General features: G+C 64.3%; 2 protein-coding genes and 2 long non-coding RNA genes across 8 annotated transcripts; 2 read left to right on the forward strand and 2 right to left on the reverse strand.

Annotated features, from left to right (window-relative positions):
• Positions 1 to 552: 552 nt before the first annotated feature.
• Positions 553 to 3725, forward strand: ATP5F1D (ATP synthase F1 subunit delta). Of its 2 annotated transcripts, XM_015122278.3 has the most exons (5): positions 561 to 801; positions 1265 to 1418; positions 2990 to 3078; positions 3209 to 3334; positions 3635 to 3725. In XM_015122278.3, the coding sequence occupies exons 1-4, from the start codon at positions 661 to 663 to the stop codon at positions 3329 to 3331; spliced, it is 507 nt and encodes a 168-aa protein (XP_014977764.1). In that variant the 5' UTR covers positions 561 to 660; the 3' UTR covers positions 3332 to 3334; positions 3635 to 3725. The 2 variants fall into 2 exon arrangements, with proteins under 2 accessions (NP_001248618.1, XP_014977764.1); NM_001261689.1 differs by lacking the exon at positions 3635 to 3725 and having other exon boundaries at positions 553 to 801; positions 3209 to 3620.
• Positions 565 to 3208, reverse strand: LOC114673974 (uncharacterized). Its single transcript, XR_013409423.1, has 3 exons — positions 3108 to 3208; positions 1581 to 1634; positions 565 to 1495 (listed from the first exon to the last, which is right to left on the reverse strand). It is a non-coding gene; the product is annotated as an uncharacterized LOC114673974 (long non-coding RNA).
• A 1638-nt stretch (positions 3726 to 5363) lies between the features above and the next one.
• On the reverse strand, positions 5364 to 6962 carry LOC144336957 (uncharacterized). Its single transcript, XR_013409424.1, has 3 exons — positions 6829 to 6962; positions 6586 to 6676; positions 5364 to 5497 (listed from the first exon to the last, which is right to left on the reverse strand). It is a non-coding gene; the product is annotated as an uncharacterized LOC144336957 (long non-coding RNA).
• Positions 6963 to 7398: 436 nt separating this feature from the next.
• On the forward strand, positions 7399 to 17922 carry MIDN (midnolin). Of its 4 annotated transcripts, none has more exons than XM_028838769.2 (9): positions 7399 to 7476; positions 8701 to 9340; positions 10365 to 10452; positions 10644 to 10706; positions 12738 to 12866; positions 12951 to 13265; positions 13744 to 13903; positions 14263 to 14535; positions 15762 to 17922. In XM_028838769.2, the coding sequence occupies exons 2-9, from the start codon at positions 9108 to 9110 to the stop codon at positions 16037 to 16039; spliced, it is 1539 nt and encodes a 512-aa protein (XP_028694602.1). In that variant the 5' UTR covers positions 7399 to 7476; positions 8701 to 9107; the 3' UTR covers positions 16040 to 17922. The 4 variants fall into 4 exon arrangements, with proteins under 4 accessions (XP_028694602.1, XP_028694603.1, XP_028694604.1 ...); XM_028838770.2 differs by having other exon boundaries at positions 13747 to 13903; XM_028838771.2 differs by lacking the exon at positions 12738 to 12866.
• Positions 17923 to 18178: the final 256 nt, after the last annotated feature.

Below are 18178 nucleotides of genomic sequence, written 5' to 3' on the forward strand. Positions count from 1 at the left end.
TTGTAGAGACAGGGTCTCCCTATGTTGCCCAGGCTGGTCTCGATCTCCTGGGGTCAAGTGATTCTCCTGCCTCGGCCTCCCAAGGTGCTGGGATTACAGATTGGAGCCACCACACCTGGCCCAGAACAGGAATCTTGATGTTTTCTTGATGTCTATCCAGGACCCTGCATCCAATGAGCGCCCCAAAAATCTTTTTTTTTTTTTTTTTTTTTTTTTTGTACAGACAGGTCGGGGGCGGGGGCGATCCGCACTGTTGCCCAGACTGGTTTCCAAGCCTCAAGTGATCCTCTGGGCTCAACCTCCCAAAGCGCTGGTATTACAGGCGTGAGCCACCAGGCAGCCCAATCTTGAATTTCACTGAAGCTCGTTTTACTCCCTCCACCTCCCAGGACCATCTCACCGCCCTTAGCTGACCCCCTGCTATATAAGGGGCCAGAACAAAACTGCAACCCCCAGAATACCCCACGACGGGGCGTTGCGTCCTTAACGTCGACAACGTCGCGTGCGCCCTGCTGGGAGTCGTAGTTCGCGCTTGCGCTCTTGCCAGGACTCCTCCTCCCAGACGTCCCTGCGCGTCGTCCTCCTCGCCCTCCAGGCCGCCCGCGCAGCGCCGGAGTCCGCCGCCCGCCAGCCACCCGCTTCCTGCCGCCGGTCGCTGCCATGCTGCCCGCCGCGCTGCTCCGCCGCCCGGGACTTGGCCGCCTCGTCCGTCAGGCCCGTGCTTATGCCGAGGCCGCCGCCGCCCCGGCTGCCGCCGCCGGCCCCAACCAGATGTCCTTCACCTTCGCCTCCCCAACGCAGGTTCGGGCGCTGCGGGTCGGGACCCTCCGTGGCCGCCGCCCCCGGAGTCCAGGGTCCCCACCCCCAGGGGGCGACCCCCCGCTTCCGGGTCCCCGAATCCGCGCGCCCCGGAAGCCGAGGTCACTCAGTCCTGGACCCTCGGCCCTGCCTCTGCCGCCCGAGCCCTGCGCTGCCCTCGTCCCGGGCACCTCCCCGAGATAAGCGCCTCCTGGGTGCCCTCCCCGATCTCCCTGGCCAAAGCCTGGGTGTCGCCGGATCGTTGCATTCCCATTTCGCGGATCAGTAGAATGAGGCGCAAAGTTGAGGACCAAAGCTGCAATCTCTGATCCTGCACTGGGCTGTCTCAGTGCCTCACATCAGCGCCAGGTCCTGCCCGGACCCATTTCTCAGCAGGACAGGCCGAGTCCGGGGTGGGCGCGGGGCCGGCCTGCCCCGCCATCATTCCCCCACGCTGTTGTCGCAGGTGTTCTTCAACGGTGCCAACGTCCGGCAGGTGGACGTGCCAACGCTGACCGGAGCCTTCGGCATCCTGGCGGCCCACGTGCCCACGCTGCAGGTCCTTCGGCCGGGGCTGGTTGTGGTGCATGCAGAGGACGGCACCACCTCCAAATACTTCGGTGAGTTCGGTGGAGGGCTGCAGGGCCAGGCCAGACCCGGGCTGCACATCCCAGGTCAGTCTCCGTCTCAGTTGAGGCTGCGAGAAAAAATAGTTCTAGGCCGGGCACGGTGGATCACGCCTGTAATCCCAGTACTTTGGGAGGCCGAGGCAGGTGGATCACCTGAGGTTAGGAGATCGAGACCATCCTGGCTAACACGGTAAAACCCCATCTCTACTAAAAATATAAAAAATTAGCCGGGTGTGGTGGCGGGCACCTGTTGTCCCAGCTACTCGGGAGGCTAAGGCAGGAGAATGGCGTGAACCTGGGAGGCAGAGCTTGCAGTGAGCAGAGACTGCGCCACTGCACTCCAGCCTGGGCTACAGAGTGAGACTCCATCTCAAAAAAAATATAAGTATATATATATACAGAAAACTAGTTGGGTGTGGTGGTGGCCGCTTGTAATCCCAGCTACTCAGTAGGCTGAGGCAGGAGAATCGCTTGAACCCTGGACGCAGAGGTTGCAGTGAGCGGAGATCGTGCCACTGCACTCCAGCCTGGGCAAGAAGAGTGAAACTCCATCTCAAAAAAGAAAATACAGTTTCAGCAGGTTTGTCCACTGAGGAGCCTGGGCTGGGCGGTGATGAAAGCGAACCAGAGGGGACCCTGCTCTCAACCGGTTTACGACTGGCTCTGGACTAACCAATGTGTGATGGATGAAGCAAGAGATGTAAAACCACCCAGGCCCAGTGGCTCATGCCTGTAGTCTCAGCACTTTGGGAGACTGAAGTGGGAGAATCGCTTGAGCCCAGGAGATCAAGACTAGCCTTGGCAACATAGTGAGACCCCGTCTCTCCAAAAAATAAAAAGAAACTAACCAGGCGAGGCTGGGTGCGGTGGTTCACACCTGTAATCCTAGCACTTTGGAAGGCCGAGGTGGAAGGGTCTCTTGAGCCCAGGAGTTTGAGACCAGCCTGGGCAACATAGTGAAATCCTATATCTACAAAAAATTAGCTGGTTGTGGTCCAGCTACTTGGGAGGCTGAAGCAAGAGGGCCGCCTCAGCCGGGAAATTCAAGGCTGCAGTGAGCTACGATCATGCCACTGCACTTCAGCCTTGGTAACAAGAGCGAGACCCTGTGCCAAAAAAAAAAAAAAAAAAATCCTCAAGAAACCATGTCAGGAGGGCTGATCAGATTAGGGGAGGAAGGTCATTTGTACAGGAAAAACGCAGTTTTAAGCATCACTGGTTTCCAATGGTAGAGCCGGGTTTGAACTCAGCTTGCTTTTGGCCCGGATCCCAGCTCAGCCATGGGTGGTGGGCCAGAGGGAGGGTCTCTGTCCCCAGGTAGTGCTTTTGGGGGTCCCTCCAGCTTCTAGTTCTTTCTTGGGGCCCCTGTTTTGTTCTCTAGGAGTTGCCCCCCATGTTGGACCCCAGGGCCAGTCCTGTAGGTCTGTTAGGACACTCAGGACACAGACTTGAGTGTTTGTCGAGCTTCTGGTTCACAGGGGGCTCTGCACTTGACCAGGGGCGTCCCTGAGGCTGTCTGGCCCCGTGAGGTCTCACACCTTCCCCCCACCCCATTCCCCCAGTGAGCAGTGGTTCCATCGCCGTGAATGCCGACTCTTCGGTGCAGTTATTGGCAGAAGAGGCGGTGACGCTCGACATGTTGGACCTGGGGGTGAGTGCCAGAGGGGACCTGAGGCTCACCAGGGCGGGAGTTGTCCAGGCTGCGGGGGAGGGAGCGCTGGGGGACCAGGAGCCGGGCTGGGGTCCCTGCTGGCCCCTCACCGTCCCTCAATCCCTTGCAGGCAGCCAAGGCGAACTTGGAGAAGGCCCAGGCGGAGCTGTTGGGGGCAGCTGACGAGGCCACTCGGGCAGAGATCCAGATCCGAATCGAGGCCAACGAGGCCTTGGTGAAGGCCCTGGAGTAGGCGGTGCGTACCCCGTGTCCCGAGGCCCGGCTAGGGGCTGGGCAGGGGTGCCAGGTGGGCCCAGCCAGCTTCTGGCGTCCCAGCCACCTGGGGAAGCCGTGCCTGTCGAGGAGGCCACCAGAGGGCAGTGCAGGCTGCTGCCTGGGCCCCAGGCCCTGCTTGTGTTTAAAGCCCTGGGGACTGGGGCAGGGACAGACGATCCTCCTCAGCTTTGAGCTGTGGCTGCCACCCACGGGGCTGTCGTTCCACCTCTCAAGATCCCCCCAGCCTCACGGGCCGCATACCATCCCCTCTGCCCTGCAGAGCCAGCCGCCAAGGTCCACCTCAGCTTCGGAGCCACCTCTCTGGATGAGCTGCCCCCAGCCCCCGCCCCATTAAAGACCGGGAAGCCTGACTGCTCGGCTCTTGTTACTCCACCTGGCCCGGTGAAGCCGGGAGCGTCCTGGGCCTCTGCTCACGTCCTCCAGTCCTCCATGTCCCCCTGGGAATAGGGGCTTTGAGTTCCCTGGACTGAATGCCCCTTAGGGCACCGGGAGGTCTGTAGGAAGCAGGCTCGAGGGGGTGGGTGGGGTGCAGCCGGGCGGGCAGGGTGCTGACCTTCACCCCACGATGGTGGGGAGGGTGAAGGTCGCCAGTGATGGGGACATCGGGCGGGGAGGGGTGTCCCCGCCGCTCCTGACACCTCAGCCCAGTTCCTGGTCTCCAGGCCTTGACCCTGAGCCCTGCCAGCCCTTGGCCCCGCCCACCAGCCTCTGGGAAGAGGCGGGCCCCACCCGCTCCCACGGTGGCCCCGCCCTGTGCCCGCCCGTCCTGTGGGTGGCCCTGCCTGGCTGGGTGCCAAATCTGCAGTGTTTTTGGCACCTCCGTGGGCACCTAGGCTTCTGGGTTGGCCCCAGATGGAGTGGGGTAGGCCCAGGAGGGGGTGGCTCCCTGGCACTGCCCCGCTGGGCCCGCCTCTTCTCCTTTCCGTAACCCTGGGGGCAGGCGACACTGGCTCTAGGTGGTGTTCGGACAGCGGGGGTGGGGTCTCCTGACCTCCTCCCCTCCTTGGGATAGGGCCCTGTGGAGTGGGGTAGGCAAGGGATTCCAAGGGGGTGAGTGGGGAGGGTGGGCCTGCCTGTGTCACTGGAGCTGGGATGGTGACAGAGGCTACCCCGGGCCTGTCAGCACGGACGGGCAGCTTACTCCCACGTCATGGTCCCATGCCGGTGACTTGCCACGGCTCCACTTCAGGCCAGGTACCATTGGGGGCCTCCAGGTGTGCTTGTGACTCTGAGGCCACTGGTCAGCAGCTCAGGTTTTCCGGAACAGCCCAGGGTCCTCGGCCTGGCTTCCTCTCCGCTTGGGCCTGAGGGCACGAGTGACCAGGCCCCCACTTCTCCAGGAACCCCCAGCCCAGGGAAGGCTGTGGCAGCCACCAGGCCACAGGAGCACTCTCTGCCCAGGCCCCACCGTCCCTGCCCCCCGGCTGTAGCCCCAGGTCTTCAAGTTCCTGCCAGGCCACCAGGACCCTATAAATAAGACCGAGGGCACAGCTGGGACTTGGCAGGGGCTCAGGGGAGGAGCTGCTCACTCCGGGGACCCCCCTGCCCCCACCGCCAGGGAGGTGTGAGCCTTGGAGCCAGGCCTCAGGACACCCGAGACACCTGACACCCTGAGGGAACAGCCCGTGCTGGCCGGACGCGTCCTGGAGCAGGAGGCAGCCAGGGTGGGGCCGGGACCAGGCGGTCAAGGCCCTTCCGTGAGGACAGCCAGGGGCTCAGTGCGGCAGAACAGAGCACGGGGTTTGCCTTCATGACACCCAGGAACAGCCCACTCAACCATGGGGACACTGAATATGGGAAATGGTGGGGAAGCGTTTTAGCACGTTTATTCGTTTCAACTGGCTCTGGGCATCTGGTCCCCAAAGGGCGCACAGTGGCCACTGTGAAGCCCAGCATGACCCTCAACCCATGTCCCATTCCACTCCCGACCAGACCGAGGTGACTGTGTCCATTTCACTCCCGATCAGACTGAGGTGACGGTGTCCAGGTGATAGAGCCACACATGAAAGGCGAGAGGCAGGGAGGGAGGTGGGGGCTGCTGGCCACTCAGAGAGGACCCCAGTGTCCTGCCCGGGCTGCCCATTTGGCGCCAGCCCACAGCTCCCTCCGCCACCTTTGTTCTCTGGAAGCAGAATAAACCGGGCTCTGCAGGTCTCACCTATGGCCCCAGCCCGTCATCCAGGCCCCATTAATAGACCCCTGCCCCTCCTCCCTCTAACTGGACCCAGTTCACTAACAAGCCATTCCCACTTCCTGGACCATCTTTTTTTTTTTTTTTTTTTTTTTTGAGACGGAGTCTCACTCTTGTTGCCCAGGCTGGAGTGTGGTGGTGCTATCTGGGTTCACTGCAAACTCCGCCTCCCAGGTTCAAGTGATTCTCCTGCCTCAGCCTCCCGAGTAGCTGGGATTAGAGGCATGCGCCACCACGCCAGGCTAATTATATATTTTTTAGTAGAGACAGGGGGTTTCTCCATGTTGGTCAGGCTGGTCTCGAACTCCCGACCTCAAGTGATCCGCTCACCTCAGCCTCCTAAAGTGCTGGGATTATAGGCGTGAGCCACCACGCCCCAATTTTTTTTTTTTCTTTTTTTGAGACAGAGTCTCGCTCTGTCACCCAGGCTGAAGTGCAGTGGCGCAATCTCGGCTCACTGCAATCTCTGCCTCCCGGGTTCGAGCGATTCTCCTGCCTCAGCTTCCCGAGTAGCTGGGACTACAGACGTGTGCCACCACACCCAGCTAATTTTTGTATTTTTAGTAGAGATGGGATTTCACCATGTTAGCCAGGCTGGTCTCGATCTCTTGACCTCCTGATCCACCTGCCCCAGCCTCCCAAAGTGCTGGGATTACAGGCGTGGGCCACCGCACCTGGCCACATCATCTTTTTTATGTGACAAACTGCTACTCATTCCTCAAACCCTAGCCCCTGTGACCCCCTTCCAAGGGTTGTCCCAGCCTCTCCCTCTCTGGCCTAGCCCTGACCTTGCGGGGTTGGGTGTGCCTGTCAAGGTGGGGGCCACAGCTGCCGGGAGCATGGGTGGCAGCCGGAAGGAGACCTGAAGCGGAGCGCAGCCCTGGGAGAGGCGCCCATGGCCAGGGTGGGGGTGGAGGTGGTCAGGCTGGATAAAGGGAGGAGCCAGATAAGTGGACAGGAGGTGCTCCAGTAGGGACGGGGTCCCCTTCTCTGGATAGAGGGGCAGGACAGGGACCCACCTCAACCAGGGCCATCTTCAAAAAGCTGACTGGGAAGGGTAAGATGCACACCACATTCCTGTCTCATTGGCTGTGGCCTCAGTTTCTTCATCTGTAAAATGGGGTAATGCCCACCCCAGAGGCTGGGAACCAGTGCATGTCCTACATTAATGGGGGGGTGATGACCCCAGAGTGAGCCTGCTGCATCCCCTCACCACACTCCCACCCACCCTGGAGAAACTGAGGCTGGGAGAGGCCAGTTACCTCCCGAGGTCACAGCATAGCCGGCTGGTGACTGGCTGGGCACAAGGCAGGCCTGGCACTGGCTAATCGCTCCATAAATGCCCTCTGAGGTCACCATTGACAGATGCAGGAGGCCAGGGCTGGCCAGGGCACCCCCACTCCACGGCAGGTGACTCCAGCCTGTTTTCCTGGACGACGGCCGCTGACTCAGGCCCCTCTTCCCGTCCCCCCCACGCGGGCGCCCCCAGGCGGAAGCACCAGGCCTGGGGCGGCAGGAAGGGGGCGGGGCAGGGAGTCGCGCTGTACACCCCGAAACCCTGTCCCGGTGACGATTCGGGGTGCATCCGAGCCCGTGGCTAGGCAGGCCGAGACCCCTGTATCGGGGCATTCAAGGGGCGTCCCCCCATGAACTGCGCCAAACCTGGGTACGGGGTGGCCCAGCCGCCAAGGCGCCCCAGGGCCCGGGCCGGCAGGCAGGGGCGGGGGCCAGTCTGCGTCACCGCCCGCCCGGCCCCCCGCCCCCCTGCCCGCCCAAACTCCACCCCGAGGGAAGGCGGCGCGGATAAAGGCTGGGGGCCGCCCGCTTGGCCCAGACCGGCCCGGCCAGCGCGCATTCAGTCCCGGACGAGGGTACTCGCAGCATTTGAGACGCAGGACCGGCCGCGCACGGTGAGTAAGGGGCGGGACCTGCGGGCCGAGGAGAGGTCCCCACTCTAGACGACTGAGGATGCCCGCACTTTTCTTTGTTCTTGGGACAGGAGGGGTTCGGGGTGCCTCTGGTCCTGGGAAGCCCCCCGGGGTGCGGGGTGGGAGGGGCTCCGCGCAGCCAGCACCGCCCTGGCCGGACCTCAGCCCCCGCCCCGCCCCCCAGGCACTCCCCCTTCCCCGTGAGTGACCTTGAACTGGTTGCCATTCCGGCCTGCGTTTCCCAGCCACGCGGTCCCAGTCTCCCGACTAGTCTTTCGTCCCTGATCGGGATTCCTCCCCCGCGCGGAGCCCCGTCGTCCTCCTCCCCTGCCAGGGGCAGCGCGGCGCCCCCTCCCCGGGACTCCGGGCGGCGCTCCCAGGCGGGCTCGGCAGAGGGCGCGCCCGAGCTGCTGACTCACCGCATCCCCGAGCGCGCGCGGGCGCAGCCGGGGACGCCGCGTCACGTCACGGCTCGGGCGGGCGCGCCTCGGGGAAACGGGTTCTGCCTGGAGCCGGGGGGTGGGCTCGCGGGTCCCCGGCAGCAGCCACCCGGCCACGTCACCGAGGTGCGGGAGCCCCGCCCCAGCCCCAACTCCGCCCCCACTCACCACGCCCTCCCCGGGGGCCGCGGCCCTAGCCGCCCCGTCGCCCGCCCGCCCCGGGACCCCGGCCACGAGGCGCAGACTTCGCGCTCCCGCTTCCGCTCACGGCTCTTCCCGGACGGACGCGGCGGGGTGGCCCCACGACTTCCTGCCCCTCCCGGCGCCGGGAACAATGGCCCGCGCCCCCTATCGCTCCCAGGTCGCTCCCCGGAGATCGCAAGGGGGACGAGGCCTGTCTCAAGGCCGGGGTCCCGCGCCCCCCGGGGCGCGCCCGCCCTTTGTTGCGGGCTCCGGGCGCTTATGAATGGCTGCGGGCGCGGGCTGGGCGGGGGAGGGCGCGGAGAGGCGCCAGCCCCGCCCCCGCTGCGCTCCCCTTGGTCGCCTGGGCGCCGGGGGCGGGGCGAGGGGAGGGCCCGGCCGCCACGTGGGGCGGTGCCGCGGCGGCTCTCATTGGCCCGGGCTCGCGGCCGACTGGGCGCTCCGCGCGCGGCGATTGGCCGGCGCGGGGCCGGCGGAGTAAGTAGTGAATGGGAGGGGGCGGCGGCCCCGCCCCCTGGAACGTTGATACATTATAACTTTTTTTTCTTGTTACTTTCACCCCCAGATCCTCGGAGCGGCGGCGGCGGCTGTTGCTAAGGGAGGGGACGCGCGAGGAAGCGCGACCCGGGCTGCAGATTGCACCCAGCGCCACCGGCCGAACGGCGCCCCCTCCCCAGGACCCTCCCCCGCGCCGCGCCCCGGTCGCGCCCGCCGCCCTTTAAAGGAGAAGCGAGTGCCGTCCCCACCCCCGGAAGGCGCCCCCAGGAGCCGGAGCGACCTCGGAGCGCCACTCGGATTTTGGATTTCGGTCTCGCCTTCCGCGGCCGGGACTTTCTCGAGGAGGACACGCGCTACTCCGCGCCCCCGAGTGCCCGGAGGACCCGGCATCCGGGAAGCCCATAGCCCCTGTCCCGGAGGCGCGGCGAGGATTGGCGGCGCCCGCCGCCCCCAGGCCCCCAGCGCGCGCCGGGGATGGAGCCGCAGCCCGGCGGCGCCCGGAGCTGCCGGCGCGGGGCCCCCGGCGGCGCCTGCGAGCTGGGCCCGGCGGCCGAGGCGGCGCCCATGAGCCTGGCCATCCACAGCACCACGGGCACTCGCTACGACCTGGCCGTGCCGCCCGACGAGACGGTGGAGGGGCTGCGCAAGCGGTTGTCTCAGCGCCTGAAAGTGCCCAAGGAGCGCCTGGCGCTTCTCCACAAAGACACGTAGGTACCGCGCGCCCCCGGCCGGCCGCCCCCTCGGGCCCGGGCCCCCGGGCGGGAACAAAGAGCGCGCCGCGCGGGGAAGGCAGGGGGCGGCCAGACGGGGGGCGGGGGCGCGCCGCGCGCTCTCGGGCGCCCTCTGCTCGGCCTCGCCTGCTTCGGCCCCCTCCCCCGCCCGGGGTGGCCGCACAAAGGCTGCTGCGAGGGCGTCCCAGGCCGGGCTTCGGCGGCCCCCCTTGGGGGCGGGCAGGAATCCCAGGGCGGCGCGGGGGTCCCGGCTGCGGGCGCGGGGGCCGCCGCCGCCCCCTCCCGCTTGCGTCCGCGCCGGCTTCCGCATCTGCTCGGCGGCCTCCTCTGCGTCTGGCTGTCTCCCCCCACTTGCGTCTCTCTCCCCCCTTTGTTCTCGCCTCCGAGCGCTCCCCGCAGCCTCCCCTCCCCCCTGGTATTTAAATCGCCTGCAGGCCCGGAGCCCTCCCCCCGCGGGCCTCCGGGGACACGCAGTGTCCATCCCAGCGGAGGGGCCCGGCGGGGGAGGGGCGGAGGGGGAGGGTCTCCTTTGTCTGCGCGGCGGCCGGGGAGGTAGGAGGAGGGAGAGCCCGGCCCGGCGCAGCCCCCAGGGCCTCTTCTCGGGCCGAAGCCCGTGGCGCCCACAAAGACGAGCCAGGGCTAGAGTTGGGGAATTGGAGGCAGAGGCTGCTCTGGGGGCGCGGGGGAAGGTGGCATAGAGCACACTGGGGCCCAGACGAGGGGAAAGTGCCTGGTTGGGGTGCAGAGGGGGTGCCAGAGTGCCAGAGTCCAGGGCGGGGGTTCCACTGGAGGGAAGGGGTCCGAATCGCCAGGATGGGGCTCCCAGTACCAGACAGAGACCCTGCATGCGCTCAGGGCCCTGGATCTGGAAGCCGGGAAGGGTTGGGGGTGGGAACTTATCCGTCTCTCCCCACACAAGCACAGCCCTCCCCCGCGGCCTCTGCTTCCGCGGCCCTGTATCGTCTCCGCGGAGTCTCATGCTCTTCTTTCCTCCCCCCAGCCGGCTCAGTTCGGGGAAGCTGCAGGAGTTCGGCGTGGGTGATGGCAGCAAGCTGACCTTGGTACCCACCGTGGAAGCGGGCCTCATGGTAAATGGCCATGGGGCTGCGTGCCCCCCGAGGCCCCCGCACACAGGCAGTAGCCCCTCCCTCGGCACCTGTCCGCGCACACACACCACCTGGGGCCCCCACTCCGCCAGCCAGCAGGGCCCTCCCCACCCCATGCTCCAGCCTGTGATTCCGACCCCGCACTCAGGCCCCTCTCCTGCCTCTCTTTGTAGTCTCAGGCCTCAAGGCCGGAGCAGTCTGTGATGCAAGCCCTCGAGAGTCTCACGGAGACGCAGGTAAGACCTCGCCAGCCCCTTCCTAACAGGGCAGCCCCGGGGGCAGGGTGCCTCGGCCACAGATGGTGCCTGGGAGTTGTCTGTGTTCCCAGGGGGCTGGGGGAGGGGAGGGGATGTGCCACTCTGCCTGGGTGCCAGCCTGGCCTGGCCTCCTCACCTCCTCTCCCCCAAGACTCACCACCTGACCCAGAGGGCTTTCTCTCCCACGGTGGCTGCCCTGGGGGAAGGAGACCTGGCTTTCACAAGACTGCCTGCGGGGTGACCTTGGCCCACCGGGCCTCATCCCTGCTCACACCCTGGCCTGCATCCCCAGCCCCCTCTGGCCCCCGCCGAGGAGCCCACCCCCCCCCCAGTCTCTGTGGCTTCCCCAGAGCGAGTTTCTCCTTTTTTACATTTCTGCTAGGGGCCGGGGGCGGCGGCCTGGGTGACACTCCTTCCGCCTTCCGTGACCCCATCGTGAGAGGGTGGGGATCTCGTCACCCCCTCCTCCTCCTCTTTTTTCTGGCCTTTGTTCTCTACCCTGAAAGAGGAGGGGGCGGGGGCGCCCAGCCCTGGGGCCAGCGAGGCCTAGACAGGATGTTAGGAAAATATTTAGTAAGCGGCCAGGAGGGAGGCTGGGGCTGGCCCTCACCCGGTTCCCGGTTTTGCTGCGGCCTTTTTTTTTTTTTTTTTCCTCCTTCTTTCCTCATTTTCTTGGCTGCGGCTGAGCCTTCCTCAGACAAGGGCCCTGGCCACCTCCCAGGAGGGTGACACAGGCCTCAGCAATCCGCCCGCTGCCAGGGTGGAGGACGCAGGCTGCCACCCGCCCCAGCGAGGGGGTGGCCAGCTTCCCGGGCCTCCCTGGCCCCGAGGCCCATGCCCCCTTCTTCCTTCCCAGCGACATGTAGAGTCCTGCATCGAGGGGGCAGGGCGGGGGCCGGGAGCTGGGTGGTCTGCCAGGGGGGTGGCCACAGCAGCAGCAGCAGCGGTGGCGTGGGGGCAGAGCCGGGGGCCCGAGCCAGGGTGGGGGGCTGCAGGTGATTTCCTGGGGCGAGTGTGAGCAGAGCTCCCCGCTGCTGGGGGGCTGCGGTTGGCAGGGGGCCCAGGGCGTGTTGGCTTCACACCCTCCTCCCTGGGTGCCTGCGTCAGGAAGGAGCTGGGGTGGGGGGGGCTGGGCGGAGACACTGGTCTCCCCAGGGTAGCTTCCCTGCCTGGCACTGAGTCCTGCCCGCCCATTTACCCTCCCCAGGGAGGAAGTTGCAGGGCGGGTGGTGGTGGGGACTCCAGCTGCTCTCGGGAAGCCACCTCGGGCCCTTCCTGCAAAGGCTGTCTTGGGGCAGGGGGGCCGGGCAGGCTGGGCCTCAGGGTGGGGGCTTTGCCCTGCCCTCCTCCCTGCCCCCCTCCCCATGGGCCCCAAGCAGAGAAGGTTACGCCAGCCACTGCCAGCGGAGAGCCAGGAGGGAGAGCTGGGAGGCGGTCGGTTCTGAGTCATCGCAGCCTATGTCACTTCTCAGAAACCTCCACCCCCCCATCCCGGCCCCTGGGGAGAGCAGGGCTCTGGCCCCGACCCAGAGCAGGGGGCTTGGTGAGGACAGGGTCAGATCCAACCCACACCCACCCTGAACGGGGGCAGATTGAGGGTTTCTGTGCTTGGGGCAGGTTGTGCCCTCTGGGACTCCAGCCCCAGGGCGGTCAGGGCCCCTTCCTGCAGCCTTGCCGCCGCCCCCTCGGCCTCCGCCCCGCCCAGGACAGATAAATATTTATCTTGAGAAAGCAAAGGTTAGGACAGAAGAATTCGTCCAGGAATTCCACCCACTTGCTGGTCTTGGTGACATAGCTGGGAGGGGGCCTGAGATGGAGCCCCTCCCGTATCCACAGGCAGAGAGGATGTAGGGGCCCATGAGGGTGGGGGAAACGCAAAGTGAAGGTTGTTTGAGGTCAGCGACTGCCAGCTGGGCCCCGCCCCCTCTGGCCTCAGTTTCCCCTTGCAAGAACTGACCGAGTTGGCCAGGGAGGGGCAGGCCCCCGTCTGACCCGCCTCTGTCCCCACAGCCCCCAGCGGCGCCCGGGCCGGGCCGGGCTGGCGGAGGAGGCTTCCGGAAATACAGATTCATTTTATTTAAGCGTCCGTGGCACCGACAGGGACCCCAGAGCCCAGAGAGGGGCGGCGAGAGGCCCCAGGTCACAGCGCGGGGGTACTGGGCCGGGCTGGGCTGGGGGCGCCACAGGCTGGGACTCCCAGCTGACAGACTGCTCTCCTTGCAGGTCAGTGACTTCCTGTCGGGCCGCTCGCCACTGACACTGGCCTTGCGTGTGGGCGACCACATGATGTTCGTACAGCTGCAGCTCGCGGCCCAGCACGCTCCACTGCAACACCGCCATGTGCTGGCCGCCGCCGCTGCCGCCGCTGCCGCTGCACGGGGGGACCCAAGCATAGCCTCCCCCGTGTCCTCACCCTGCCGGCCCATGTCCAGTGCCGCCCGAGTCCCCCCGGTGCCCACGAGTCCCTCCCCTGCGTCTCCCTCGCCCATCACAGCCGGCTCTTTCCGGTCCCACGCAGCCTCCACCACCTGCCCAGAGGTGAGCCTGGGGAAGGGAAGGGTGACCCTTGGTTGGAATCCAAAGGGTGGGCTGTCCTGGGGAGGGCTTGGAGAGGACAAGTGCTCTTAGCCCCAGGTGAGTCCCTTGTATTTAAGGGCTATCCTGTGACCTCGGGCTGGTAGGTGATCCCCCAGCCTAGATCGGTGGGCTGTCTCTGGATCCTGAGTTGGTGGGTCATTTCCTGACCTGACCTGGACCAGTGGATGATCTCCTGACCTTTGACTCATGGGTCATCTCTATGCCCTGGGTTGGTTGTGACCTCCTGACCCTGGGCTAGTTTATCTCTAGACCGTGCTTTGATGGATCATCTCCTGACCTGGGCCTGGTGGGTGATCTCTGGGCCCTGGGTTGGTGCATGATTCCCTGAGCCTAGATTGGTGGGCTATCTCTAGACCCTGGGTTGGTGGTGATCCCCTGAGCCTGGACCCCGTGCTCACGTGCCCCTTCCTCCTGTCAGCAGATGGACTGCTCCCCCACGGCCAGCAGCAGTGCCAGTCCTGGTGCCAGCACTGCATCTACCCCAGGGGCCAGCCCTGCCCCCCGCTCCCGAAAACCCGGCGCCGTCATCGAGAGCTTTGTGAATCACGCCCCGGGGGTCTTCTCAGGGACCTTCTCTGGTGGGTGTCACAGCACACGCGTGACCTCACGTGTGTCCCGTGACCCTGTGCACTTGGGGCCCACATCCACTCACAGGCGGCTCCACACATTCTGGGCATACGCAGGCTGTGTCCATTTGCTCCCTTCGCATGTCCCCCAGGAATCCCCACACACAAGCCTGGCCTTGCCCCGGAGGCCGCGGGTCACCAGGTGCCCGCATACTGGGGACGTGTCCCGCTCCTGCCCTGTGGTCCCTTGTGCACATCAGCCCACGTGCCCACCCTGCTGTCTGAGCTCATGAGCTCACACCCGTGGATGCCCGTCCTGGACGTGTGGGACTGTGCGCATGCCGGGCGCTCACGGCCACCTCTGCCCGCAGGCACGCTACACCCTAACTGCCAAGACAGCAGCGGGCGGCCACGGCGTGACATCGGCACCATCCTGCAGATCCTCAATGACCTCCTGAGCGCCACCCGGCACTACCAGGGCATGCCCCCCTCGCTGGCCCAGCTCCGCTGCCACGCCCAGTGCTCCCCGGCTTCCCCGGCCCCCGACCTGGCCCCCAGAACTACCTCCTGCGAGAAGCTCGCGGCTGCCCCCGCAGCCTCCCTGCTGCAGGGCCAGAGCCAGATCCGCATGTGCAAGCCTCCGGGTGAGTGGCCACCCTCGGGTGTCCCGCCTTCCCCGCCCGCCCGGGCTTCTCAAGGCCCCTCTGTGTGAGCCGGTGGGCACAGGAGCAGCTGACCTGCCCAGGGCCGGGGGGGACGGCAGCTGTCGTGGCCACTGCTCTGCTCCAGCTTGGAGAGAAGGCAGCATGTGTGTCGGGGCACAAAGTGTCCTTGTGTGTTCCCGGGGTGCCCCAGGCCCACTTCCTCCTGGCCCCCCCGGGGCACCATCTCCAGATGGCATTTGGAGCCTCTGTGAATGGCCAAGTCAGTCCTGGCAGGCCAAGGCGGGGCCAGAGCCCACCCCTAAGCATTTCAGTGACTTGGAAAAGCAAGGAACCCCCCCCCTCAGCTCCCCACTACTCCCAAACGGCGGGTTACTCCCCTCCGGAGTCTCACGGGAGGATGGCCACTGTACTGCCCTTGGGCTCCGCACCCATTGCGGGGGCTCCTCCCAGCTCCGTTTAAAAGCGGGAAATCGGGCGGGCACAGTGGCTCACACCTGTAATCCCAGCACTTTTGGGAGGCCAAGGCAGGCGGATCACCTGAGGTCAGGAGATCGAGACCATCCTGGCTAACATAGTGTGAAACCCCATCTCTACTAAAAATACAAAAAATTAGCCGGGCGTGGTGGCGGGCGCCTGTAGTCTCAGCTACTCGGGAGGCTGAGACAGGAGAATGGCGTGAACCCGGGAGGCGGAGGTTGCAGTGAGCTGAGATGGCACCACTGCCCTCCAGCCTGGGCGACAGAGCGAGACTCCATCTCAAAAAATAGTAATAATAATATAAAGTAAAGGTACAACCCCTAAGTGTCTCCCCTCGGATCACAGAGGAGGCCAAGCCCCCTCCATGTAGGATTCCCAGAAGAATGAGGCAGGACAGTCCTGACCTTCCCAGCTCACGGTTGAGCTAGAGAATTAGATGCCAGCTGCGTAGCTGGGACTCCAGGCAAACACCACCATGCCCAACAAATTTTGTAATTTTTGTAGAGGAGGGGTCTGGCTTTGTGGCCCAGGCCCGTCTCAACTCCTGAGCTCAAGCAATCCTCCTGCCCGGCATGGTGGACGCCCTTGACCGTTTCCTTTGCTGGCACAAGTCTCCAGGGAGGGCAGGACTGTGCCTGACCTCAGGGGCATTTGCTGGGGTCTGGGGTGGTCCTCTGTGTTCAGCGGATGGAGGCTTTGGGAGTCACAGGCCACTACCTCCTTTGCAGGGGACCGGCTTCGGCAGACGGAAAACCGCGCCACACGCTGCAAGGTGGAACGGCTGCAGCTGCTCCTGCAGCAGAAACGGCTGCGTAGAAAGGCCCGGCGGGACGCGCGGGGTCCGTACCACTGGTCACCCAGCCGCAAGGCCGGCCGCAGCGACAGCAGTAGCAGCGGGGGCGGTGGCAGCTCCAGCGAGGCCTCCGGCCTGGGCCTCGACTTCGAGGACTCCGTGTGGAAGCCAGAAGTGAACCCCGACATCAAGTCAGAGTTCGTGGTGGCTTAGGATCTTCGGATCGGCCACCCTCGCCCCTCGAACCCCAGCCCAGGGCGGCGGGGACTCGGAGAGCCCCGGAGAGAGTGTGGTCCAGCTCTGGAGGGCAGGCGGCCACTCCCCCCAGCCACAAGCCTTTCTTTTTTCCTTCTTTTTTATTATTTTTTTCTTTTTTTAAAAAGTTCAGACTGTGGTTTCCTGGACTCTTCATGGGCTTTGCTTCCTACCTCCTTCACCCTCCACTCCTGCCCTCCTCTTCCTCCTTCACTTCCTCCTCCTCCTCCTCCTCCTCCTCCTCTTCCTACCTGTCTCCTTTCACCTCTGCGCCGGGTCAGTCCTCCCTGCCAACCTTCCCCAGCTCCAATATGTAGCAGTCTGTGGATGGCGGAGAGTGAAGGAGAAACCTGCCCCCCTCCCTTCCTCCGCCTCCTTTCCCCCGATCCTATTCAGGTTTTAAGTCAAAAATGTTGATACGTCATTATGCACTTTACAGATAAGGGGAGGGGGCCACAGCGCGCAGAACCCTTCCCCCCCCAGTGCAGACTTCGGGGCCTCCACCCCAGGCCAGCAGCACCCAATGGGCGACAGCAAGCCAACAGGTCACAGAAGCCAACGAGGGGACTGTTTCTCTTCCACTCCTGTCCTTTTTTCTTGGTCTCTTTTTGCATTTTCCTTCATTTCTTTAAAAAGGGGAGCAAAGCCGTTTTAGCAGAGAGGCTGGGGCTGGGGTCCGCACAGGGTTTGGGTGCAGGGGCGTGGCACCCTTTCCTGCCGGGAAGGGAGAGGGGAACTACCCCCCCCCCAGCCCGCCCTCCGCCCCGCCCCAGCCGGCAGACTGTGCTGTTTCCTCCGCCCCCACCCCCATGTTTTCTGACCTGCCTGAGCTTGGGGTATTTATAGACTATTAATTTTCTGACTGAGCCAATAGTGGTTGGGGAACTCTTGAAAAAGGAGAGAGAATGGCTGGGTGCTGGGGAGTTCCCCCCTCCGAGCCCTCCTTCCTGGCCCAACCTGAGGGACGTGGATTTGGGACTGTCTGGGGGCCCCTCCTGCAGCCAGGATGGGAGGGGGTGCTGAGCTGTGAATCCCCTGGGCAGGGGGCAACAACTCCGTGTAGCATTAACCCCCGTGGCGGGGTCCGCTGCTGGTCTAATTTGGACCCCCCGCCCCTCGGTGCCCCTGCCCTAGGGGTGTCTGGCTCCAGAGGGGAGGGACAAATCCCCTCCTGGGGCCATTTCAATGGGGTAGTTTTTGCATTTTTTTTTCCCCACTCACTTTTTATTTTTTAATGATAACGGAGATGTCTGGGCCCTTCCCCACCCCGCCTGTTGGTCTTGTCCTGGCCCTGCCTGTCCCCTCCTTTGTTCTCGTAGGTGAACCCCAGGTCCTCAACTCCCCCCTTTACGTGTGGAAAGTTAATGGTTTCAGATGTGAACATCACGTGTTGTAACTGTAGCTCTGTACATTTTTCTGTGGGGGGTGGGCAGGGAGGGGTCCCAGAGGGTAGAGCTCAAGGATTTGGGGTTTTGTTTTGTTTTCGTTTTTCCAAAAAAAAAAAAAGAAGAAAAAAAAATAGAAAAAAAAAAAGGAGAAACAGGGGCGGGTTTGTTTTTTGAAGAACTGTCTTGGATACCCTATTTAAATGTGTGTTCTGTTTTGTTTTTTAACGATTTTTAAATAACGTCTGTGCCTCCGTGGGTTGCGGGTGGAACCTCCAGGCAGGAACCGGCTCGCCACCCTCTGCCCCGTAAGGGCTGCCCAAGAAAGCATTACCCACCCTCGGGGGGTCGGGCTGTGGGGGTCCCGGCACCTGGCGTGACTTTCATGTATGAAAACATAAAATTAAAAAAAAAATACCTACACGAGCACCGTGATTTCAAGTAATAAACAGAAAATGGAACATGTTGCCTCCCGCCTGCTCACCTGGTGGGGGGATTTGGCCTTGGTTGGGAGGGTTCCTAGAGTGGGGTGTCAGCTCAGAGAGTCAGAGGCACGGACCTGGTCCCAGGGCCCCAGGAGGGGGTGGGGCAGGGGCCAGGGCCCTGAGAAGTTCCCACGCTCCCTCCTGGCTGCCGGGTGGGCAGGAAGCAGCCAGGGCGTGGGAGGGAGGAGCCCAGCCACTTCCTGGTACCCAAGGCCGGAAGTCCCTTA

Source organism: Macaca mulatta, chromosome 19, assembly GCF_049350105.2.
Source record: "Macaca mulatta isolate MMU2019108-1 chromosome 19, T2T-MMU8v2.0, whole genome shotgun sequence".
NCBI lineage: Eukaryota > Metazoa > Chordata > Mammalia > Primates > Cercopithecidae > Macaca > Macaca mulatta.

Excerpts from the sequence above, each read along its gene's own strand:
- ATP5F1D (NM_001261689.1), top strand. The coding sequence starts at position 661 with ATGCTGCCCGCCGCGCTGCTCCGCCGCCCGGGACTTGGCCGCCTCGTC. Across the intron at positions 1,419-2,989 it reads CACCACCTCCAAATACTTCG|TGAGCAGTGGTTCCATCGCC; the intron begins GTGAGTTCGGTG and ends CCATTCCCCCAG. Across the intron at positions 3,079-3,208 it reads TCGACATGTTGGACCTGGGG|GCAGCCAAGGCGAACTTGGA; the intron begins GTGAGTGCCAGA and ends AATCCCTTGCAG.
- MIDN (XM_028838769.2), top strand. The coding sequence starts at position 9,108 with ATGGAGCCGCAGCCCGGCGGCGCCCGGAGCTGCCGGCGCGGGGCCCCC. Across the intron at positions 10,707-12,737 it reads AGAGTCTCACGGAGACGCAG|CCCCCAGCGGCGCCCGGGCC; the intron begins GTAAGACCTCGC and ends CTGTCCCCACAG. Across the intron at positions 12,867-12,950 it reads GGGGCGGCGAGAGGCCCCAG|GTCAGTGACTTCCTGTCGGG; the intron begins GTCACAGCGCGG and ends CTCTCCTTGCAG.